Source organism: Microcaecilia unicolor, chromosome 1 (assembly GCF_901765095.1).
Source record: "Microcaecilia unicolor chromosome 1, aMicUni1.1, whole genome shotgun sequence".
In the NCBI taxonomy this organism is placed as follows: Eukaryota; Metazoa; Chordata; class Amphibia; order Gymnophiona; family Siphonopidae; genus Microcaecilia; species Microcaecilia unicolor.
This window is the reverse complement of record NC_044031.1, coordinates 52,150,252-52,176,314: the sequence shown is the minus strand read 5'-3', so window position 1 is coordinate 52,176,314 and position 26,063 is coordinate 52,150,252. Positions and strand designations below refer to the sequence as shown.

At 44.8% G+C, this 26,063-nt stretch overlaps 1 protein-coding gene across 2 annotated transcripts in view; it reads right to left on the bottom strand.

Annotated features, from left to right (window-relative positions):
• Positions 1-26,063, bottom strand: part of SNAP47 (synaptosome associated protein 47) — a 57,796-nt gene that overhangs the window by 7,520 nt on the left and 24,213 nt on the right. For both annotated transcript variants that reach the window (XM_030197265.1, XM_030197272.1), the window contains exon 4: positions 17,945-18,060. In XM_030197265.1, coding sequence (XP_030053125.1) covers positions 17,945-18,060 — 116 coding nt within the window. The remainder of the gene's footprint in view (positions 1-17,944; positions 18,061-26,063) is intronic.

The following is a 26,063-nucleotide window of genomic DNA, read 5'->3' as shown; positions in this document are numbered from 1 at the left end:
TGCGGCGCTTATAGCCTGTCCCACAAAGGTATGCTGAGTGCTAGAAAGACCTGCAGCTCCCCCAGAGAATAAGAAAAAGGTCGGGCTCCAAGGTATTGGGCTGCCCGTCCACCTCTGCAACCTGCTGTGGATCGATCTCCAATATGCCCTGACCTTCTTACAGGTCCACCATATGTGCCCCGCTGTGCCCCACACCCCACAACCCCTCCAGCACAGCCCCGTCAGTGTAGGGTAAATGCGCCGGAGACGCTCAGGCGTCAAGTACCAACGGTACAGCACCTTCACCGCATTTTCCTTGAAGGGCACATGAGATGACACTCTCACCACAGCCCGCTCCATCCTCTCCCATGTTGCCTCCTCCAAGTCTATGCCCAGCTCCCTCTGCCAGCTCTTCCTGTGAAGTGTGTAATTCGGGGATTGCCTGTTAATAATGTGATAAAGGCGAGAGACCAGCCCATTAGTCTTAGGTGGACCCTCACCGATAGTCTCTAGTGCTGTTTGCTCCCTGGCCATAACCTCCCGAACTGCCCTTGTCTTAAGAAAGGAGGCTAATTGAAGGTAAGCATACCGGTCAGACCCCACTATCGGGAACTTCTCAAGGGCTGCAGGATAAGACAACAATGTCTCACCTTCGAACAATTGACCCCACATTCGTAAACCCCCAGTGTGCCATCTTGTGAACACTCCTTTTGTCGTTCCGGGATAAAACAATGGGTTGTAAGCTATGGGGGACAGACGAGACAATGTTGTACGTCGATGTAAGAACATGCTATCCCAGTTCGAAAGGGTGACATATACAGAAGGACAGAGTCCCGCCTCCAGAGACCTAAACGAGCCAGGAATCCACATAAGAGCCCCTAACGACCTTTCACCCAAAGTGTATTGTTCAAGCTGCACCCACTGCCTATCCGGGTAATCCTGAAACCATTCCACTGCTGCGCGTGCCTGGACCGCTCTATAATACCAAGCCAGATTGGGTACTCCCAGCCCTCCTCTCGCCCTATCCTGGTACAGGACCGTGCGTGCCAAGCGCGGACGCTTTCCCGCCCAGATGAAGCGCATAATACGGTCCTGTAGCATTGATAAAAATTTACGTGGCATTTTGATTGGGAGAGCCTGAAACCGATAGAGCAGGCGCGGCAAAACATTCATCTTTACTGCTGCTATTCGGCCGAACCAGGAGAGGGCAAGGTCCCCCCACTTACCCAAGTCTTCAATAAGTACTTCTGCCAAACCTTTATAATTAACCGAAAAAAGCTCCGAGAGGTCTGCCGTCAGGTTAACCCCCAGGTAGCGAATGCTCTTGCCAGCCCACCTGAAGGCATAAGAAGACCTCAGCAACTCCATGAGCTCCGTCGGAAGGGTAACATTCAAAACTTCAGATTTAGACATATTAACTTTAAATCCCGACACAGTCGAGTATTCCTCTATCTCCCGCATAAGCCCAGGGAAAGTGGTCAGGGGGTGAGTAACAAACAACAAGACGTCGTCTGCGAAGAGGGCTAATTTATGTATTCTCCCACCCATGGAGAGTCCTGATATATTTGGATTGGCTCTAAGCCGGGTTGCAAAAGGCTCCATTACCATTGCAAATAGTAGGGGGGACAAAGGGCAGCCCTGTCTAGTACCTCTATGTAAAGGTATCATCCCTGAGTTACCCCCGTTTACACGAATACAGGCTTTAGGAGAACTATAGAATGCTTGGATCCATCCACGAAACTGCGGTCCTATCCCAAAGGTCTCCATCACTTTGTACATGAATGGCCAATGCACCCGGTCGAAGGCCTTTTCAGCGTCCAAGCTAAGGAGGCATAGAGGATTCTTCATTCTTTTAGCCAAATACATTAAATCGATCACTCGCCTAGTGTTATCTGTAGCTTTTCTATAGGAGACAAATCCCACCTGGTCGGGGTGGATAATAGCTGGGAGCAAAGGTGCCAATCGGTTGGCCAGGACTTTAGCTAGAATTTTGACATCAGCGTTTAAGACGGATATGGGATGGAAGGACCCGCATTCCTTATGGTCTTTATTCGGCTTGGGCAGTACCGCAATCCAAGCTTCCAACATGGTGGTAGGCAAAGACTCCCCGTTCCCAATTAAGTTAAATAGATCAGCCAACAGTGGGGCTAACTCGATGGCGAATTTCTTGTAGAATTCGTTAGGGAAACCATCCAACCCTGGTGATTTACACGAGGGTAAGTGTTGAATAGCTTTTTGTACCTCAACTGGGGTGACCGGTGCATCAAGGGCGGCCCTCTGTTGATTGGTTAAGGAAGCTAGGTCACTCTCAGCCAAGTAATTTAAGATAGTATCTTCAGGTGGACTAGTCTCCTGTGCATATAGTTCCTGGTAGAATTCACTAAAGCGCCTCCGTATGGCCTCAGATGTGTTCAGCAAGTCGCCCTTCGTGTCCCTAATGTGAGTGACCGTTCGGTCCACTTTTCGCCTGCGCAACTTTATAGCCAGGAGGCGGCCTGCCTTATTAGTAAATTCGTATGATCGAACTTTATTTCTGGATTGTAGCCAACTTAGCTGTTCGGAGTAAATAGAGTCCAGCTGAAGCCTCTGTCCACGCAGCTCCTCCAAAACAGCAGAGGAGCCACCTAGTTTGTGCTGTGCCTCCAGGATCCGAATCCTTTCCAGGCACTGCGCCAGCTGGGCCCTACGAACCCTCGCTCGCCTACTAGCTATCTGTATAAAGTAGCCTCTTGAGACTGCCTTCATAGCATCCCACACAACACTGAGGGGAGGGCCCGATTCCATGTTGCGCTCCAGGTACTCTTTCAAGACCTTCCTACAACCTTCCACCACCTCCCCCTCCAGTAATAGATCTGTGTTAAGTGTCCATCTTTGATCTTTGACCTCGGCTCTAATGGTCGGCAGGGTTACCCAAACTGGGGCATGGTCTGAGATTGTTACACTGCCAATTTCTGCTTTCGGGCCCCTCTCTGCTAATGTGATGTCAAGGAACAGATAATCGATGCGTGAATACGACTTGTGTACGGGAGAGAAAAATGTGCAGTCCCTAGTTGTCATATGACTTAGTCTCCAGATGTCTAGGGTCCCCAGTGAGTGGACCATGGAGCCCAGCGTCAAATAGTCCTTAGATACCAAGTGCTGAGGTCTCCCGGATCTGTCCAACACAGAATCCATAACTTCGTTAAAATCACCCCCCAAAATCAGAGAACCCCGGGTAAATGTAGCTAGTAGGTTCTTCATTTTAGTGTAGAAGGTCCCCTGGTGTTCATTTGGCGCATATAGCGATGCGAGCGTGAGGTCTACTTGGTCTAGGACAATTTGCAAGAGCAAAAAACGCCCTCCCGGGTCTCGCCTAACTCTCAATATTTGGGCCGATATTGATTTATGGAACAAAACTGCCACCCCACGTTTTCTGGAATCATCGGCAGAGGAAGCGAAGAAGGCACTTGGGTAGTCTGGGTGGGCTAGGAGTCGCTCATGCGCCCTGCGGAGATGAGTCTCCTGCAATAGGACAATATGCGGTTTTAGCAGCTGCAACTCTTTGAATAATTTCTGCCTTTTCTGAGGCATGTTCAGCCCCTTAACATTGTATAATAAAATTTTTAAATCTGTACTCATTACTGGGATGTTACATCAGCTATGTTTCCCACTGGGTGGGATCCACCCACTTCATGTCTTTGTGCTATCCAGTACCACTGGTGCCCGCAACCCCCCCCAGTCCTCCCTTCCCCCATTAATAACCCCCCCTTCCCTTACCCACCTCATCCCCCCCTGTCTAGCACCAACTAGAGGGCTCAAGTCCCAATAGTGGGAAGTGAGGAAGTAACACACCAGCATCCAGGCGACCCAGCCCCCCCGCCCCCCCGAATTACCCTACGTCATCACCAGGGTCAAGAACCCAACTTGGGCGTCCATAATCACCCATCCACATATTTGGTCCCTGCCCGCCATCCATCACCTTAAACTATCCCCCTTCATAATCACTTATAACTGAACAACAGCATACACAGTGTTTCCCACAACCTTAGTTATCATTTCCTCTATTAATTAAGAAACTAAAGTTCACTTATGCAAGAGATGGCAATAAAAAAAAAAAAAAAAAAACCCAAAACAAAGCAAAACTTGAAACAGAACATGGCATTTGTTACTCTCTACATCAGTACCAACCAGGAAATCAATGACAGCCAGTGTCCCTCTGGCCGAGTCATTAGATAAGTCCTTTGATAGAGTGGTTCTACCAGGTTGCCGCTTCAGTTCAGGTTTCTTCCACAGCCACTTTTCTTTTTGGGATATTCCTTTTAGGTGTGGCAGGGATCCTTTGCCACTTTTGGAGCTTTGTTTTCATGGCTAACGCTAGTGCACCTGGAGGCTTGCTCGTTTGCACCAGGCCCGCCCCATGCAAGGATGACCAAGCTTCGTTCAGCGATGTAACTCTCAATTTAGCACCCTGTAGGGTGTAGTTCAGGGAGAAAGGGAAGCCCCATCTGTATGTTATCTGCGCCTTGGTTAGAATGTCCAGAACGTCTTTGTTGCAGGGTGAACTGTGAGATCTTGATACACAGTTATTTTGACCCCGCCATATTCCAGATTGGGCTTTTTCCTGGCGCAGTTGAGCAATTGCTCCTTTACTTCGTATCGGTGGAACCGGGTGATGATATCCCGTGCTCTGTTCTCCTGCCGCTGACCCAAGGATCTATGTGCTCTATCAATCTCAATCTTCACCCCTGCAGCCTCGGCCCCCAGCAGACTGGCACACAGTGTTTGTACAATTTGCAGGACATCCTCAGTCTCACCTCCCTCAGGAACTCCACAGAATCTGAGGTTGTTCCTCCTTCCCCTGTTTTCAAGATCATCAAGCTTGTAAGTTAGATCTATATTCTTTTGGTCTAAAGCTTGGAGATGGGTCTCGTGTGAAAGCAGGGACTCAGAGTGCTCTTCCAGCTTAGTTTCTACCTCTTCGACTCTGTTCCCCAGCTCGCGGAGATCGGAGCTCAGTGTCTCCATCCGATCCAGAATCTCATCCCTCGATTTATTTATGTCTGCTTGTATACCAGACAGTATCTGACGAAGTTCGCCTGAGATTCCTTTTTTAATATGCGGTTTCCGCGATTCCGCCAAGGACAGCGCTGAGTCAGAATCAGAGGGGGAGACCGGCGCCATTACCTCGTGGCGCTTCGCGGTTTTGGTCGATCCGCCGCCAGCTGACTTCTCTTGCTCTTTAGCTCGCGCCGAAGACGCTTTACTCATCCTGCTTTCGATGAGGAACAATGGAGAACACTGCAGGCAGTTCCAAAAAGGCTGGTGATTGCTTTTTATAGCTTTTGTAGTTATCGAGGAACGGGAGCTAGAGCGCTAGGCAGCCATCTGCATCGGTGACATCACTTCCTCTCCTTATTATTCTGAAAATCTTTAAAAAAAATACACACCTTTTTTTTAGATTAGATGTGATTATTGATGAGACAAAGGATACTGATATAATTCTCCTGAAATTCAGGATCCCTTTCGCTGTAACCCACTTAGAATCTTAGCAAACTGTAAAAACCAAATAGAATAGCATAAAATCTTTGGACTGCACAAGCTAAGTGTCAGCTGATGGAACTAATGTGGTTGTTGCTTCCTGTTGAACATAAAAAGGCCAAGTAATAGTACCCTATCAGCTTGCATAGGCAAAACTGAGAGGGCTGTATGAGCATTATCAGCATATGGAGGTCAACAGGGAATGTGATTCAGCCTGTAGAGGTCAAACCAAGTAGAGGACTGGCCTGGAAAAGGCCTAATAACACCGATTGCTGGCTGACAGGACTTCTCTGCTCCTTCAGTTCCTCTCACCTTATTTAATACACTGCTTAGCCCTTTTTCCTTATTCAGTTATCTAGGTAAACTAGTATTTATGTAAATACATTTCTTAAGAAAACATATGCTTCACCAAAGCAAAACAAAAAAATGTTGATCAAACATTTATTCACACTTACATTTAACATTTCTTGCCTGACCGTCATATCCACATATTTGTAGATTACAGAAAAGAAAAATATGCTGTAAGAATGATTGTGAATAGTCAAATATATCAACTAAATAAATGTTCATTTGAAGAGCTAAAAATATGAATTGTCTGAGAAAATAGTAACTGTAGCTTAAGAGCAAGCATAATCCAGTGGTTCAGCAATGGCGCTAGAATACGAGTTCAAGACGTTTCTCACTTACACTGTATGAAGTTGACAAATCATTCTCTCCTTGGATCAATAAGGTGTTTGATCATAATTTAGCTTTGTTTTGTTTTATCAAGCTAGTCCAGTGGATAATCAACATTAAACCCCAGCCTTCTCCCTTCTTCCCCATCACCAACCACAGTCCTTAAGTTAATATTATCATATCTCCTCCCACACCCATAACATTATGTCAGTTCTGGTTAGCTAGTAGACACAGACTGAACCACAAACCACAGGAACTTAAACAGTCTGCCTATAGAGCATGATTCCCCCACAACCACAAAATGATGGGCTTTATTTTTTACTATTGTTTTTAGCATGAACACTCCATGGTGAAATCCTGACATCTCTGAATTAAAACACTCAATTGCTATTCAGTACCCTTAAGACGTTTCAGGTCTTGAATGAAGTGAGCACATTATTCATGCCACTGAGCCCAGATGTAAATATTACTGCTACTGTGCATGTGCTGAGCTTTTTCATTTAGAAATTTTACCATTTTAAAAAGATTTTATTTACATCCTATGCCCTAGCCGTTTGCTCTAATAGATGGTAAAGGAAGCGCTTCTTCTTCTGCCAACATCTGCCTGTTCCCTCTTAACATTTGATATTTATATTCCACTTTTTCAAGTGATACCTGTACAAAGTCGATTCCATTGATATTAATGCATCAACACACATGATCATATGAGACTACCATAGAGGTTGCAATAAAACTATCCGCAATTTTCTCCCATTCTGAAAATCATAGATGAATCATTTGTATTTATTAGGATTTATTTATGACCATCTTGAAGGAATTCACTCACAGCAAAGTACATCAAAGAATAAGTAAAACAACACAATACATAGAGATAGCCTTGTGTTAAGCAAAGCCTTTCAATGAGTGCATCCAGAACATGGGGACTACTCTGGAGAAGCTATGGTTAGAGGACCTTAGTGACCTTGGAGGTGTGTAGAGGGAGACCACGTTCTTCAAATACTCTGGGCCATTTACTTTAAAGGGCCTTGAAGATCAGACAGTTTTAAATTTATCCCTGTATTATACTGGTAGCCAGTGACATTTTTGCAAAAATGGTGTGATATGGTCATGTCACTTACAATCTTCTATTAGGCTTGCTGCAACATTCTGAGCTAGAGCAGACCCTTTATAGTCAGACCAGTGTACAGTACATTAATCCAGTCTTGATGTTATCATGGCATGCACAACTGTGACAAGACATGCCTTCTCAATGTAAGGGGAGAGGCAGCATAGTTGCCACAAATGAGAAAAAAGTAGCTCTTGAAGGTTGCTCAGATTTGGGGGAATCAACATAAGAGTTGAGTCTAGCTGTATTTCAAGGTTCCTGACTTCTGATTTGAGGAGGCAGTTCATATTTCCCAAAAGAGATTTTGATGTCAGGTACCCACTTGTGTTAGGGACCCATAGAAGCTCAGTTTTATGTGGGTTCAAGCAAAGCTTGCTGCTTTTTTTTCTCTTAGCCCATTCTTGAATTGATGTTAGACAGGTAGTCAGTTTATGCAGGGCTGTGGGTAAGTCAGATTCAATGGGTATGGGAAGCTTGAGGTAGATATACTGAACAGAATAGGTGACAGTATCGATCCTTGTGGTACTCCATGGTGGTGGTGAGGTGCTGCCAAACAGTATGGCTGTTGCCTGTCTGATAGATAGATTCTGAATCAAGCAAGTACTGTTCCATTGATACCTGTTTCTGCCAGTCGTGCTAGCATGATAATTGTGATCCAGTGTCAAAAGCTGCCGAGAAATCTAGCAGTATTAACACCGAGGCAAAGCCCCCCGTCTCAGGTTCTGTGAAGATCATCTAGTAGGGATACAAGGTTTAATAAGGTTTAAATCCAGACTGACATGGAGCTAGCCAGTTTCTTCTAGCCAAATCACAGAGTTCAATACAGACTGTTGGTTCTGTAAGTTTTCCTAGAAACGGGCTGTTAGATACTGGCCGGTAACTTTCAAGTTTGTCCCGTTAAGGTAGTTATTCTTTAGCAAAAGACACATCACTGCCCTTTTTGATGCTATTGGTAGTTGTCCATTAAAAAAAAAAAAAAAAAAAAGGCATTCACGATTTTTGTGGCACCTTCTGTGAGGTCCCTGCTTGCCTACTGCACTCTGTGATGGGCAGAGGTCAAGGGATCAGGTATTTGGTTGAAGGGTTTGTCAAGGCCTTCTTATCAGGTTAAAAGAATCCCATATGTACCAAAAGCTAAGCTACTATCTCAACAATGAAACAAAATCGAGCCCTTTTTATAAAGACAATCTCTGCGCGGCGGTGGCTTTGGCTGAAGCATTGGTCTGCTGACCACGCCTCTAAATCCCGCCTGGCTAGATTGCCTTTTAAAGGCAAGCTGCTCTTTGGGGTCGAGCTGGACAAAATCGTGACCGATCTCGGCACGTCTAAGGGCAAGAAGTTACCAGAGGTCAGGGCTCGAGCTAGTGCTCGCCCCGGTACCTCCAGAGGACGGTTTCAGGAAGCCCGTCGGTACCGCCCGGGCAGGTCGGGCTCTTCTGCCTCCTCTTCCTTTAAGAGGACCTTCTCCCCCAAGCAGCGTTCCTTTCGCAGAGACCGCCGTCCCGGAGGTGCTCCCTCCGGTCCTCCCCCAGGGTCTCGTACCCAATGACGGGGTCTTGGTCCACGCCCCAGTGCAGATTGGAGGACGGCTGTCCTCGTTTCTGGGCGAGTGGACCACAATAACTTCAGACGCTTGGGTGCTGGAAGTCATCAGAGACGGCTACAAGCTAGAGTTCTGCCGACCCTTAAGAGACGGGTTTGTACTCTCTCCCTGCAAGTCTCCGGTCAAAGCTGTGGCAGTGCAGCAGACCTTGGACAATCTCATCCGCCTGGGGGCGGTCGTTCCGGTGCCAGAAAATCAGCTTGACAAGGGACGTTACTCCATTTACTTTGTGGTACCAAAGAAAGGAGGTTCTGTCCGGCCTATCCTCGACCTCAAGGGGGTCAATCGGGCCTTGAAAGTTCGGCACTTTCGCATGGAGACTCTCCGCTCTGTTATAGCGGCAGTGAAGGCAGGGGAGTACCTGGCATCCTTGGACATCAAGGAAGCGTACTTGCATATTCCCATCTGGCCTCCTCATCAACGCTTCCTGCGTTTTGCAGTACTGGGCCGACACTTCCAGTTCAGAGCCCTCCCATTCGGGTTGGCTACTGCTCCGCGGACCTTCTCCAAAGTAATGGTGGTCATCGCGGCCTTCCTGAGGAAGGAAGGAGTACAAGTCCATCCTTATCTGGACGACTGGTTGATCCGAGCCCCCTCTTATGCAGAGTGCGGCAAAGCTGTGAACCGGGTGGTTGCTCTTTTGAGCTCCCTGGGATGGATCATCAACTGGGAGAAAAGCCAGCTGCACCCCACTCAGTCCCTGGAGTATCTGGGGGTTCGATTCGACACCCAAGTGGGCAGAGTGTTCCTGCCAGACAATCGGATTGTCAAGCTTCAGGCTCAGGTGAACCAGTTCCTAGTAGCCTCTCCTCTTCGGGCTTGGGACTATGTGCAGCTGTTGGGCTCTATGACGGCCATGATGGAAGTAGTGCCCTGGGCCAGGGCTCATATGAGACCACTTCAACACTCTCTGCTGCAGCGCTGGACTCCGATGTCGGAGGATTATGCTGTGCGACTTCCCTTGGACCCAGCAGTGCGCAAGGCGCTGAGCTGGTGGATGCAGACAGACAAATTGTCTGCGGGAATGCCTCTGGTGACCCCAGAGTGGATTGTCGTCACGACGGACGCCTCTTTGTCGGGCTGGGGAGCCCACTGCTTGGGAAGGACAGCGCAGGGGCTCTGGTCTCCTGCAGAGGCAAAGTGGTCTATCAACCTCCTGGAACTCAGAGCCATTCGGTTGGCGCTTTTGGAGTTCATCCCGGTACTGGTGTGGAAGCCTGTACGGGTCCTGTCGGACAATGCCACGGCTGTGGCCTATGTCAACCGCCAGGGAGGTACCAAGAGCGCCCCTCTAGCCAAGGAGGCTATGAATCTATGCCAGTGGGCGGAAGCGAACCTGGAGCAGCTTTCAGCGGCCCACATTGCCGGAGTCATGAATGTCAAGGCGGACTTTCTCAGTCGCCATACCTTGGAGCCCGGAGAGTGGCAGCTATCTGCTCAGGCGTTCTTGGACATCACGAAGCGCTGGGGCCAGCCGAGCCTAGATCTGATGGCGTCATCGGCCAATTGCCAAGTGCCGCGCTTCTTCAGCAGAGGACGGGACCCTCGATCCCTGGGAGTAGATGCTCTTCTCCAACAGTGGCCGACACAAGAGCTTCTCTATGTGTTCCCGCCCTGGCCCATGTTGGGCAGGGTGCTAGACCGGGTGGCAAAGCATCCCGGCAGGGTAATCCTGGTGGGTCCGGATTGGCCCAGACGTCCCTGGTATGCGGACTTGATCAGGCTCTCAGTCGACGATCCTCTGCGACTGCCAGTGGAGCAGGGCCTGTTACATCAGGGTCCCGTGGTGATGGAGGATCCCTCCCCCTTTGGTCTTACGGCCTGGCTATTGAGCGGCAGCGTCTGAGGAAGAAGGGCTTCTCAGACAAGGTCATCGCCACTATGCTGAGAGCGAGGAAGCGCTCTACTTCTACTGCTTACGCCAGGGTTTGGCGTATCTTTGCAGCGTGGTGTGAAGCAGGCTCACTTTCTCCCTTCACTGCTCCAATTTCTTCAGTGTTGGCGTTCCTGCAAGAAGGTCTAGAGAAAGGCCTGTCGCTCAGTTCCCTTAAAGTCCAGGTAGCGGCTCTGGCTTGCTTCAGGGGCCGCCTGAAGGGTGTTTCCCTGGCTTCGCAGCCAGATGTGGTGCGCTTTCTCAAGGGAGTTAATCACCTGCGCCCTCCTCTGCACTCAGTGGTGCCTGCGTGGAATCTCAACCTGGTGCTAAGAGCATTGCAGAAGCCGCCTTTTGAACCCTTGTCGAGGGCATCTCTGAAAGACCTGACGTTGAAAGCAGTCTTTTTGGTGGCTATCACTTCAGCCAGAAGAGTTTCCGAGCTCCAGGCGCTCTCTTGTCGAGAGCCTTTTCTGCAGTTCACTGAGGCAGGAGTGACTATTCGCACAGTGCCTTCCTTCCTGCCCAAGATTGTTTCTCGATTCCATGTGAATCAGCAGCTCTGTCTCCCTTCCTTTCGTAGGGAGGACTACCCAGAGGAGTACTCTGCTCTTAAATATCTGGATGTGAGACGAGTCATCATCAAATACTTGGAAGTGACCAATGATTTCCGGAAGTCAGATCATCTGTTTGTCCTGTGTGCAGGTCCTCGTAAGGGTCTGCAGGCTGCTAAGCCTACAGTGGCAAGATGGGTCAAGGAAGCCATTGCAGCGGCTTATGTGGCCGCGGGGAAGGTGCCGCCTATCCAGCTGAAGGCTCACTCCACAAGAGCTCAGGCGGCCTCGATGGCAGAGGCCGGATCCGTCTCCTTGGAAGAGATATGCAAGGCGGCAACTTGGGCTTCGGCTCATACATTCTCCAAGCATTACCGTTTGACTGTGGCTGCACGGGCGGAGGCCCGGTTTGGAGCTTCAGTGTTGAGGTCAGGGATTTCAATGTCCCGCCCTGGGTGAGTACTGCTTCGGTACATCCCACCAGTCTATGGATTGATCAGCTTGATGATATGGAAGGTAAAATTATGTATAATCATACCTGATAATTTTCTTTCCATTAATCATAGCTGATCAATCCATAGCCCCTCCCAGATATCTGTACTGTTTTTATTCTGGTTGCATTTCAGGTTCAAGTTTAGTCTTCAGTTACTTCAGAAAGACTTCGTGTTCAAGTTTTTTCACTTGGATTCTTCAAGAGTTAAGACGAGTTTGTGTTACAGTGAGCTGCTGCATTCCTCTCCCCTCCGTTTTACGGGGCTGGATTGAGACTTAAAATTCTGCCGGCACTCCCTCCCGCTTCGTGCGGCTGTAGGGCAGCTTTGTACCCTTCCCGCTTCGGCGGTGTTAGGGTCAGTCAGCTCCTCCCGCGGTTGCGGTTGCAGGATAAGCCAGATCCCCCCGCATCGGCGGGTGTGGTGTCCCTCCCCCGCTCCGCGGGGATGAGCTGGACGGATTCCCCTCCCCCACTTGTGTGGGGATGAGCTGGGTTAATTCCCCTCCCCCGTTTCGGCGGTGGTGAGCTGGGCAGAGTGTCCCTTCGTGGGTGTAATTCTCTAAGTGCTGAGTCATGCGGATGGAGCTTTGATATCGACATACTGAGGAGTTTCCGGCAGCACATGACCACATATAGGGAGGCAAAAGTTTGCTCTCTATCTCCACCTGCTGGTAGATGGACACAACCCACCAGTCTATGGATTGATCAGCTATGATTAATGGAAAGAAAATTATCAGGTATGATTATACATAATTTTACCTTAATAAGGTTTGGTCAAATTCCTGGAAGGAAAGTCCACAATGATATTACAGTAGACCAAGAGAAAGCCACTACTTATCCCTGGGGGGAAAGTAGTGCAGAAACTTGCTTCGTTTAGGGATTCTGCCAGGTAATTGTGACCCGGATTGGCCACTATCTACTTTTCTACAAGATACTGGGCTAGATGGACCTATGGTCTGACCCAGTACAGCCAGTCATTCTTATGCAATTATTGCTGTTGTATTTGCATTTTGTTTTATTGTATCTTATCTTGTTTACTACACTTAGTCTTGAATTCAATTTTTAGCTGCAAATCACCAAATTTTCAGAAAGATCAGGCAGCTGAGAAATGGAAATAAGTATATAATCAACAGCAAAGATTACAATTGTTCGAACCACTTTGATGTTGACTTAAAGGAAGGTGAAATATTAAGCTTGAATAAACAAAGTATAAACATGAATAAATTTTATCCAGTTATATGAAAGATACGAAAATCAGCTCTATCAATGTCACAAACTTGGATTGAAACTTTACAGGAAGGTGCCAAAGAGGCATATTTTCAAAGCACAGACTTACAAAGTTCCATAGTAACCTATGGAACTTTAAGTCTAAGTGTTTTGAAAATAAACTTCATGAGCTATAAGTATAAAGATTTCAATAAATTAGCATTCCATTGGGCAAACTCAGTAAAGAGGCTAAGGGTAGAACAGGGATATAGTAACATCGTAAATTATGGCAGATAAAAACCTGGTCTATCCAGTCTGCCCAAGATACTAATTTTACTGGTATGCGATACTTTATGTATACCGAGTTTGTGGCCTAGTGGTTAGGGTGGTGGACTTTGGTCCTGAGGAACTGAGTTCAATTCCCACTTCAGGCACAGGCAGCTCCTTGTGACTCTGGGCAAGTCACTTAACCCTCCATTGCCCCATGTAAGTCACATTGAGCCTGCCATGAGTGGGAAAGCACGGGGTACAAATGTAACAAAAATAAATAAATTTGTCCTTGCTATTCAGTGAACAGACCGTAGAAGTCTGCCCAGCACTGCTCTTGTACTAAAGGTTTTGAAGCTAACATCGAAGCCCCTTAAAATTTACACTCCAGCCCATCCATATCTATTCAGTTAGCTTCCCAATTACTGGCGTTGCCACCCAATCTCCGCTAAGATTCCATGGATCCATTCCTTCGAAACAGGATTCCTTTGTGTTTATCCCACGCACGTTTGAATTCAGTTACTGTTTTCATCTCCACCACCTCCTGTGGGAGGGCATTCCATGTATCTACCACCCCTTCCATGAAACAAATACTTCCCAACATTACTCCTGAATCTGCTCCCCTTCAACCTCAATTCATGTCCTCTAATTCTACCACCTTCCTGTCTCTGAAAAAGGTTTGTTTGCAGATTAATACCTTTCAAATATTTGAACATCTGTACCATGTCACCCCTGTTTCTTTCTTCCAAGGTATACAAGCAAGTCAAGTCTTCGTATGGTTTGCAACGCAAACCCATACCCTTTTTGCAGCTTTTCTTTGCAATGCTTCCAGTCTTTTTACATCTTTAGCAACATACGGCCTCCAAAACTGAACACAAGTGGGGCTCCAAGTGGTGCCTCACCAATGACTTGCAGAGGGGCATCAACACCTCCTGCTGGTTATACCCCTCTGTGCAGCCTAGCATCCTTCTGGCAATGGCCATTGCCTTGTCACATTGTTTCTTCACCTTCATATCATCTAACACCCCAAGGTGTCTCTCTCCTGAGTCGAGCTTACTAATCTCTTCTGGGTTTCTGCACCCTAAGTGCATCACTCTGCACTTCTTTGCATTAAATTTTAACTTTAAATTCATCAGAAACCTCCGTCCAAATAATTCTTTTATCATAAAAAAAAAAAAAAGTTAAGAAAAATGAGTTAACTAATTTTTCTTAATATCCACACTTGTGTTAATTATGGGTGCTCATTTTTTTTTTGGTTGCATTACATAGACCAGAGTCGTGATGTATAATGCTCCCAGACCACCATCACAGCACCTTAGTCCATGCCTCCCTACCTTAAGTGTAGATGCTATTAAATTGTTTTGTCTTGTACACCAACTTATATTTAAAATTCTGATGTCACTTAGCTTTTTCCGGGGGCCCGTCTCTCAGTCTTCCTTCAATGTTATGTTATGCTTTTGTATGCTGTTGTGATCGTGTCTTCTTAAATTTAAGACTCCATTTTCCCTTCTCTCGTTCTCCTTCAGGAGAACTTATCTACAACAAATGTTATTTAAAATCACTTTACGATCCACTATAATTTATGATCCCTTTTGATCACTACTCTTTAACAGTTCATTACTAATCTGCTATATTTGTATACCCAATCAATGATCTGCTTGAAACTTACTTACAGCTTATCCGCAATGGAACTCACGATAAATTGGGTCCATGGTGAAACGCCAGCACTGTCCAGATTTATAAGTCACAATGCTTCTAACCGCGGGAAAACTCACATCAATTTAAATTTGAGCCAGCCAGTCTATTTCCTTGTTAAGACCACTGGGTGTCACTTTTGCCATCTGGACAGAGGTTTGAGAAATTTAAAGTGCAAGCTAGTAGAAACCAGAGGGATAAGAACCCAATAGTAAGTGCTAGAAGAATTAAATTTTAACTGCCAGACCCTCGACCATTCTTCTAACTTTTGGAGATCCCCTCATTGTTTTTACTCCCTCCAGAGTATCTACTCTATTGGCTTTGTGTCATCCGCAAAAAAGAAAATCCACCATAAAGAAAATGTTTTTCTAAATATGGAAACTCAAACGCATGAAACCATTCTTCCAGAGGGAAATATTTCGTAACATGGTACAGTCAATGGTACTAAGCCAAGCAGATTACTGTAATGGAATCTATGTGGGATGCAAGGATCAAATCATAAAGAAACTTCAGATCGCCCAAACCACAGCAGCCAGGCTTGTATTTGGAAAATCATGTTCTGACAGCGTCAAACCACTCCGAGAAAAACTGCATTGGCTACCAAAGAACGTATCACTTTCAAAATCTGCACGACTTCATAAAATTATTTATGGCGAGGCACTGGGATACATGACAGGCCTCATCGACCTGCCTACCAGAAACACCACAAAATCTGCACGATCATATCTAAACCTCCACTACCCAAGCAGCAAAGGACTCAAATACAAATCCACCTATGCATCCAGCTTTTCCTACCTAAGTGCACAACTATGGAATGCATTGCCAAAAGCAGTAAAAACTATGCTCGACCACCTAAATTTTCAGAAAGCACTAAAGACAGACCTGTTCAGAAGCGCATACCCCACTGACCCAACATAAAAATACCTGGACACTTGCGACACAATGCAACCAAAGACCGTAACAGACATTACCTGACTCTTCTTCCCCCTTTCCCTCTCTAAGTTCCCCCCAATTGTACCTACCATACATGTACCTCATTCTACCACAATATCACTTTGTATTCATTCATACCATATATTTGTTCAGTTTCTCCCTTATATGGTGTGTAGCCCCGCCCAGCGCATCCCAGGATGCACTAGGCAGGGCGCCACCATTTTGCAGCGAAGGAAGAGGAGGGAGGCAAGCTGTGTCCCTCCTCCAACTAAGGTAGGGGGGCTGGGAGGGGGTTTGGGGTTATTTTTACCAGGGATTCGGCGGCAGACAACTCTGGGAGTTGGGTTGGGCTGGAGGTCCGCCCACCCCTGTTGCTCGCTGGGAGGGAGGGAGGGGGGGTTGACCGGCGGCGGCGGCCACCGGACCACCAGGGAGTCTTTTTCTGGGGGGGGGGGGGGGGGGGGGGGAACCGAAGGTCCACCGGACCTCCAGCCCCCGTTGCTCGGGGCAGGGGTAGTCAGGGCCTGGTGGTCCCATGGACCGTCAGCCCCTGTGTTTGACAGGTTTGGGATTTTGACAGCCCCTGCCAAACAAAGTGCGGGAGGATTGTGCTCAGAGATAATTGCGCTGCTTAAATTTGCATGCATTATCTCTGATCATAGGTGTAATAGCGCTCCGCACTGTTCCAGCGCTAGTTTAGAGCGCTGTTTGGAACAGCGCGGGGCTTTTGATCATGAGGGTATGAATGAAGGACATACTGATGTGATTCACAAGTCTGAAAAGGTGAACTATGATAGAATCAAGGAGTAGGATTGACCAATTATGGTTTAATGAAGATACTTGTCCCTTAATTGCTCTATATAAAGGAAGTTCATCTAGAGGTGGTGGGACTATAGATTCAAACCCTCTGCAAGTGAAAAGACAGGTTTTTTTTGTTTTTTTTTTGTTTGGTTTTTTTATAGGCTAGAATAGAAGCAGATAGTCAGCAGTTTATCAGGAAGATATTAAGACCAGGACACAGGTAACATCAGTTTACAAATCAAACCAAGTCCGAAAATGCTCAGCTCTCAGGTAAACTGAGTTCTGTTTTTCTTTTTTTAAACTACACAGCTGAATACAATTGTCCCTCCTCCAGAGGTCACAGTCTATGAGTCACAAGATGCTATATAACCAAATTGATTAAGTCTCTGGCACTGAAGATTCAAGACAATTCTAATGAATGAACCTTTTAAAACAGACACCAGATTCAATGTAAGCAAATTGACTGGATTAAGTCACTTGACACAGATTCAAAACAGTTCCAATGAAAAAGCACCTTGAAGACAATTCCAGCACAAAAATATGAAAATCACAATGCAAGAACTATTTTAAGTTAGAGGTAATAGGATGAAGACAGATTAGAAACTGAGGTCAGAAATGGGAGAGTAAAGAAGCTTAATAAAAACAAAACCTGTCTCTTCATTTGCAGAGAGTCTGACCTCTAATCTGTCTTCATCCTATTGCCTCTAACTTAAAATAGTTCTTGCATTGCGATTTCATATTTTTATGCTGGTATGGTCTTAAAAAGGTGCTCTCTCGATAAGGTCCCCTCTAAAAAAAATGGTGTATGAAATATTAATTTAGAAAATACACGAAGACTTTTGCCCAAAAGTTGAAGGATTTGGAAAAAGTCATACCTTACTCCAAGTTTTTACGTGATAGGTCTTTTCTCTGGAAACTTTTCACAAATCACAAAAATGAAATACTTAGGCAAAAAAGATGGACTAGTTAAAAACTTCTGTACAACTGACCTACAGGTTTTTTTTTTTTTGCCTGCTCCTTAACTCTGCCCCCCCCCCCCCCAAATAAAGAATCTATAAATGTTTTATATTTGAATATTTATTTTGATCCTCCTGCATTCTTTGGAGTATAACCAAATCCATATTCTCTTCTTCCAATGAGTTTTTTTTAGTTTGTGATACTTACTATTGAAGCAACATAAGATAACTATCTACAGGAAGTAACATACATAAGCTTTCGGGACCTCATTCAGAGGTTGTTTTACCTGTTTCAGCTCTTGAGTTTCTGCTTCTGACACAGTTTGCCTTTCAGCCTGTAATTGGCTTTGTCCTGCTCCTCCTGAAGAGGTTGTAGGTTGTACCACATTGTTAATGAACGCAGCTGGTGGAAGAGAAATGGACACAGTTAATAATGATCTCTTAAGAAGCTTGCATTGGCTGCCAATGTGAGAGAAACCAGCACTGTTAATCATGTTGCATGAGCTACCAATATCGGGAAGTCAGCAGTGGGAAACCACACAGGACCAGTGTAAGAAAAGCATGCGCATGTCACTTGTTCTGTCAATGTATCAAATATCCATCTTCAGGTAAATACTAAACAGTGCAATTCCAGCTACAGTATAAAGACTGTCCTGAAATTGCAACTGAACAACTGAGCTAGAAATTTACATCCAGACTACCATAGGTGTAGCGCTCCGCACTGTTCTAGCGCTGTTTGGAACAGCGCGGGGCTTTTGATCATGAGGGTATGAATGAAGGTCATACTGATGTGATTCACAAGTCTGAAAAGGTGAACTATGATAGAAGATATCAAGGAGTAGGATTGACCAATTATGGTTTAATGAACATACTTGTCCCTTAATTGCTCTATATAAAGGAAGTTCATTGGAAAGCCCTCCCCCGGGAGGTGGTGGAGATGAAAACGGTAACGGAATTCAAACATGCGTGGGATATGCATAAAGGAATCCTGTGCAGAAGGAATGGATCCTCAGAAGCTTAGCTGAAATTGGGTGGCGGAGCAGGTGGGGGGGGGGGAAGAGGGGTTGGTGTTTGGGAGGCTAGGATAGGGGAGGGCAGACTTATACGGTCTGTGCCCTGAAAAAGACAGGTACAAATTCAAGGTAAGGTATACACATACGAGTTTATCTTGGGCAGACTAGATGGACCATGCAGGTCTTTTTCTGCCATCATCTACTATGTTACAAAGAGGTACATTATTCAGAAACATATATGGTTCACTCTTCACGATCTACAGTTTTACTGTCCGGCTTTAGAGGGGAATCTAGCTTATAAAAGCGGGTTAACCAGAAATGCAGCCCTGAGGATGTACATTACTGGAGGAGTGGCCTAGTAGTTAGGGTGGTGGACTTTGGTCCTGGGGAACTGAGGAACTGAGTTAGATTCCCGGCACAGGCAACTCCTTGTGACTCTGGGCAAGTCACTTAACCCTCCATTGCCCGCCACATTGAGCCTGCCATGAGTGGGAAAGCGCGGGGTACAAATGAAACAAAAAAAAAAATACAAGGAAAGGGGATGGGATTTGATATACTGCCTTTCTGTGGTTACAATCAAAGCAGTTTACATATTATATACAGGCACTTATTTTATACCTGGGGCAATGGAGGGTAAGTGACTTGCCCAGAGTCAAATCCAGTGCGCCAGGTTCTTAGGCTACTGCATTAACCATTAGGCTACTCCTTCACTCCTACAGTTACAGTGTAACAGTGCATAGGTTATCCTAAATATGATGGCATATTTTGTACTTTAGTCTGACTGAGGCTGGTACCTATGAAAGTTGAGAGGAGAGGTGAAGAATGGATGATGCATCACTTCTTGCCCTTTAGAAAAATGCTGAAAGCTCATCTCTTTAAGCAAGCCTACCCAAATGCCCCAACCTAATCTCGCCAACTTCCACCCCCAATTCTGTTCTGACTTAAATACCAACCTCCCATCCTTCTCTTTCCATCTCTCGTTAATTTTATCCCTCTTTACCCTTTCTCCCAAATTACACTATCCTGTCTACCCTCTTTTATCCTAGTCATATATTATCTAGCTCAACTTATACACTACTAAGCCCAACTTTACATTGTTTTACTACTGTTTTATTAAAATTCTATTAACTTTGTATTTCAAATTACTATGTAAGCCGCATTGAGCGGGGAAGCGCAGGGTACAAATGTAACAATAATAGTAATCACTGAGAATGCTGTCCTTTCTTCTGTACTGAGGCGTCAACTACCACCTCCTCCTCACACAGGTACTAGTTACTTTTTCTTTTCAATAGACATATGTATGTTTCTTAATCTGTCACCTGCGTAGCTGGGGAGTCTTCATTTGTGTGGCTGCAAGATACTCTGTCCAGGGAGAAATAAAAAGTTGCCTACCTGTACGGTAGTTCTCCTTGGACAGATGATCTTGCAGCCACACAACCCCTCCCGACCCTCCCTTAAGTTGCCACTAGCTATATCAAACTGAAAAAGGGGCAGTTCTTGCCTGACTGTATATAGTGTGGACTAGAGCGGGAATCTGCACGCACATTAAGATAGCTTTTTAAGCTTAATGCTTTGGTACTGGTCCGGGTCAGTGACATCACGGGAGAGTCACTTCATTTGTGTGGCTGCAAGACATCTGTCCAAGGAGAACTGCCGTTACAGGTAGGCAACTTTTATATCTTGTTAGGCATCAGCAGATTTACATTGGCCAAGTGATCCTTATTTGGCAAAAACAAATGTTTTTTTTTTTTATTAAACAAAAGCATATAGACAGTGCTATTTTGAGCTGGCTCTATCCCATCCCAAAATTCCATACTAGAAATGATTTGGATACCAGACAATGCACGGAACAGAAGCAAAAGAAAGGCAGAGAGGAAGCACATACATGACTGAGCCTCCACGTGAAAACAGAAAGGTGGGGAAAAAAAGTCATTTCCTGTGACAGACATTTGGATAGGAGTTATAAAAGCAATATGTGCCAGTTCAAGTTCATGGTTGATATACAGTACAGTCTTGATTACCCGATGTAAATGGGACCGAGCCATTGGCAGTTAAGTGAAAAGTAGGAAAAAATAGTAACACCTTAAAGGTGAACGAAAAACAAAACACACTTTACTACTACTTAACATTTCTAGAGCGCTACTAGGGTTACGCAGCGCTGTACAATTTAACAAAGAGACAGTCCCTGCTCAAAGAGCTTACAATCTAATAGACAAGTGAACAGTCTGTCCGATAGGGGCAGTCAAATTGGGGCAGTCTGGATTCACTGAACGGTAAGGGTTAGGTGCCGAACGCAGCATTGAAGAGGTGGGCTTTAAGCAAAGACTTGAAGACGGGCAGGGAGGGGGCTTGGCGTAAGGGTTCAGGAAGGTTGTATTTAAAATAATTAACACTAACCACAACGGTCTCAGATCAAACATGGCTTCCTTCCAGTGTGTGAAGTCAGAAAACAGGAAGAGAACCTGTGCACTTCTTAATGAAAATGCAATATCACTGGGGGGGGGGGGGGGGGGTCTGTTGGATATACTAGATGGTCAGATAATCAAAACCATACTGTACCATCATAGCAGTGTATAATAATTAAGTATAAAAAGGGCATAGCAGAAACGTAACTACAAATCTGATAGTACAGAAGAAATGGGAGACAGGTAATGCAGTTCTTACATAGGAGAGCAAGAATAGGAACTTACAATAAGGAGTACAAAGTTCACAATGCAGGGGGCAGGCTCACTGCCCCAACATGGACCCCCAGAAAGAGAATCATCAAGTGGACTGCTCATATGCTTGCCTAAACAGGAGGGTCTTAAGTGTTATTTTAAACTCTTGGTGCAACATCATACACAAGCCAACAGGGAGGGCATTCCATAGGGAGGGACCCACCACACTCAACATCGGATGACTGAAAGACATTCAAAAAGATCTGGTGAAATGAAGGAATTGTTAGCAAGTTTGGTTGTGAAAAGCAAGGCACGTGTCCACTGTCATACAGGATCAAACAGGGAAGAATCATGGGCTGGTCCTTAGTATGGCTGTTATGAAATAAGGTTAAAATTTTAGTGGAGCTAAATTGTATTTTTCAGAGGCAGTTGAAAAGCGTGTTTAAAGACAGAGCCCAAGATGAAAATGTGCTAGTTCCTGGCACCAACATGTATTTTTCCAAACTTAAAAAAGGTAGAAGTCTAGTTTGCCAATTGCTGTAAAATTTGAAACCGTATATATGCAGTTCACTGGCTAATTGCAGGATAACCTACAAAACTCAGTAGTTTCCTTTAAAAGGTACTTTCTCAACTACAGTGGTATACTGCCATCAAGTGTCTCAGCAGACAGGCTGATCAGACAGAAAACATTAAATTAAAGCAGCTGTAGGAAAATGACACTTAAAGCCTTAACAGCCCAGAAAAAAAAAAAAAAAAACTGAAAGAATTACAACCTTCTTAAAAAATAACTTTCCGATGTTCACAGGCTGGTGGTTGGGAGGCGGGGATAGTGCTGGGCAGACTTATACGGTCTGTGCCCTGAAGAACACAGGTACAAATCAAAGTAGGGTATACACAAAAAGTAGCACATATGAGTATCTTGGGGGGCAGACTGGATGGACCGTGCAGGTCTTTTTCTGCCGTCTACTATATCATCATCTAAAGTCTTACTTTAGCCAGGCATCAACATCTGGCCCAAGGAAGTTTTACATGTACCATTTTGCTTATCAGCTTCTAACAAGTAGATTAATTCATTAGAAGGATTGTAGTCTTGGTTGTTAAACTGAGACAAATGAAAATTAAGGACTTTTGATTTATTTTTTTAAAGGAACCCAGACATTTCTTCCTGATCCTTTCAGTTTTGAGCTCATCTGAAATTAAGGCCAGGATCCAGTGCAGTCATGCACAACTACTTGGGTACTTTTTTTTCCCCTCTTATATTCCCTTCCCACCTTAGTCTAGTTATTCAAGCAGCAGTCTCTTGTCAGGGACATGCAAACATAACGTTACATCCAGCCCACTAGATCTCCTCATTGAACCATCCCAGGCTGTGAATTTCAAGTCCCAGCTGACTCAGGGAGTGGAAAACATGACTCGGGACTGACCTGGGGACATTCCTCCTGGTTGTGCATAAGTGTTACAAAGAGGAAACTGGTCTGTATGAGAGAAAGAATGGGCCAAAATTCCTCAAGGGTGGTGAAACATTAATCAACAGGGCCAGGAAATATTTAGCTGACATTACTGCTGCTCAAGAAGGTGCTGTTACTGAATGAAGGTTTTTTTTTTTTGTTACACAAATGGACACTTAGGGCTCCTTTTCCAAAGCCACACTAGAGATTCCTGTGTGACAAAGCTCGTAGGACTTTGTTGCATTTGCTGCGCCAGAATCGCTAACGCAGCTTTGGAAAAGGAGACCTTAGTGTTGAAACTTTGTCAAACAAATCATATCCTTTCTGTCTGAGCTATTTATTTAGTGTTCTGTCTGTCTTGTCAGGGTTTAAATTAGAATCTAGTCATATTCTGAGCAAAAACTGTGCTAAAATACAGACCATACTAGTGGGTGAACAGACATCTCTGCCTGACAAAATTCCCCTGTGAAGACTACTTTTATATAACTCGCAATAGAATAGAGATCACAGCACCTCCGTGCTATGCTGCCATATGGAGTTCTATCCACCTGTAGTGATACTACTCACAGTTAACGATTTATCACAGACATTCCCCTCCCAATAACACTACTGGCTTTGACATTTCTTACCCAGTTTAAGAAACTAACCAAAAGCTTGTCTTCTTGCACATGGATTACAGTTGCTCAAGGTTTTCCTCCCCGACATGAATTTGGAAGCAGCCCGACATCTCTAATGAAACTTTTACGGTTGGACAAATGACACGCACATTTACCAGTACACCACAGAAGCCTTGAAGATATAGATAAAATGTAAGCATTGTTACCCTGTTTTCTGTTATGTTTTTACAACAGGTTTTTTTTTTTTACCTCCTGGAAGGAAAAATGTAAGTACATAAGTATTGCCATACTGGGAAAGACCAAAAGGTCCATCGAGCCCAGCATCCTGGTTTCCAACAGTGGCCAATCCAGGTCATAGGAACCAACTTTTCAAAATTATTGGGGGTGGTAAGCCCAATGAAAATAACCCCTCCCTGGACACATACAAGGAATTTTCTCAATATTGGGGGTGCTCAAGCACCCACAGCGTCGGCTCCAATGATCCAGGTCACAAATACCTAACATGATCCCAAAAAACTACAAAACATTTTATACTGCTTATCCACAGAAAAAGAATCTTGCAAACACAAACTTCTGCGAAATAGCACTCTGGAACTTTTACACGATGTAATGATAGAGTTTGGGGGGGGGGGGGGGGGGGGAGGAATAGGTTTGGGATCAGCACATGCTGCAGCTCCCTTGATCTTTCTGGGCAGTTTCTTCTCCTTCCAGGAGCAGTAGGAGATAAAAATCCTTGGCCACAGATGTACCTTTTCAAGACTGGGGCCAGTAAGCATTTGTAGACATTTTGCACTTATTTGGCTGATAGTTAAACCTGGCTTTTATTTCTCAGTTCTCTCCCTGCCTTTTCTAGTTATGCATGAAAGCATATCAAACAGAAAACAAATGTTATTTCTGAGCATTGCTGTGGTTTCTAGTTTTTTTTTTTTTGCATTTTACCCTCAGTAATCATACTGTATCCTCTGGGCTATTTGTCCAAAATCAAAGATGTTAGCTTAGAAGTTAAGAGCCAAGCTAAGGAGCGCATAGTTTCCCCGTTATTTCCAAATGAGGGACGCATCCCATTAATGCATTGACTGCCCTCTTGTGGCAATCATAGTACATAGCAGGTGTTTTCATTAGAAAAACAACATTATGACGAGAACAAGTTTTGGTAAAGGAACTTGAATCATGCTTTTCACATCCAACAGCTTCTTTCCTGGTAGTTTTCAAATTCACTACTCAAAATTCCTGTTTCAGCCTTCTAAGAGCCTGTTCCCACATCATTCCTAGAATAAAATGAGCCACTATCCTGTCACAATACAGCAATTTAAAGAAGTGGTGGGAGTTTGGATGGCCATGGCTGCAATTCCCTAACCCAGAAATAAACACAGAAGGGAAAAAATGTCACACACTGTGAGAGGAAGCAACACAGGGTGCTCTGGGTGGCCTTTTTCTCACAGAGCTAATAAATCAGCCCAGTACAGCTAAAGTGAGGAGAGAAGAGGGATGAGAGGAAAAGTGTTAGGGGGAAACTTGAAAAACGTTTCAGTACTGGGGACTTGATACCTTCCTGAAGATTGTCACCTTTTATGGACTCCAAGAAGCTCAGAGGTCACAAGTACACCTCAGCTTAACCCAACATCAATTTTTCAGCCAGCTCTAGGGAAGAAAATACAAATAACTACAGGCAGCCATGTTAATTCACCATATCCAACTTGAAGATTGGGAAAAGACCGGTTCTTTAACAGCTGAGTTGGTAACTAGCTATAAACATTTCAGGGAGGAACTAAGAAAATGCAAAATGTTGCAATAAGTTGGTGAGATTTAATTACCATTCCAGAGAAGGATCCCATACTGACAAAATAGCTGCTTTTACTTTTGAATCGATAAAAAAAGGGTGAAAGGACATGAAAAACTGGCCTTTTCAAATATCTCCTCATGCCCTTTTGTTGCCTTCCAGAAGAGGGCAAAATCAGGTTATATGGGACTTGCTTAAAATGCAACACTTCTTGCAGAGATGGAGTCTCTCCCTCGTTCAGATGTCTCTATATCTTGACTACAAATTTGTAGCGTTTGAAACACAGGGCTTGAGACAGCCGAGGAGAGATATAATAGAAATCTATAAAATACAAAACTGAGTGGAACAGGTAAATCAAAAGCTAAAGCACACAAAATTAAGTAGCGCATTTAAAACAAATAGGAAAAATTATTTTCTCATTCAACCCAATATTAAGCTCTAGAATTTACTTCCAGAAGATGTGGTAGAAGCTGCAAATGTACCTGGGTTTGAAAAGGGTTGGACAAGTTCCGGGAGGAAAACAAATATCCATAAACCGTTACGCAATGCATTTCCCCAAATACACCTTTACTGTGGCGATTGAAATCTACTTACCTTTCAGAATCTTGCCCAGTACTTGTGACCCGGTTTGGCCACTGTTGGAAACAGGATACTGGGCTTTATGAACCTTTGGCCTAACTCAATGTAGCAACACTGATCATCTTATTCCAATAAACCTTATTTATATTCATGGTAGCTATCCCTGTGACTTAATCCCCTAATTATATACTGTATGATTCCAATTATCAGGACAATTAAATCCAGATTGGACAAACCTATACCCAATGCAGCAAAACTGAAAATTAATTAAATCAACCTTGCAAAAAATAAATGAGAGAGCAAAGACTCACG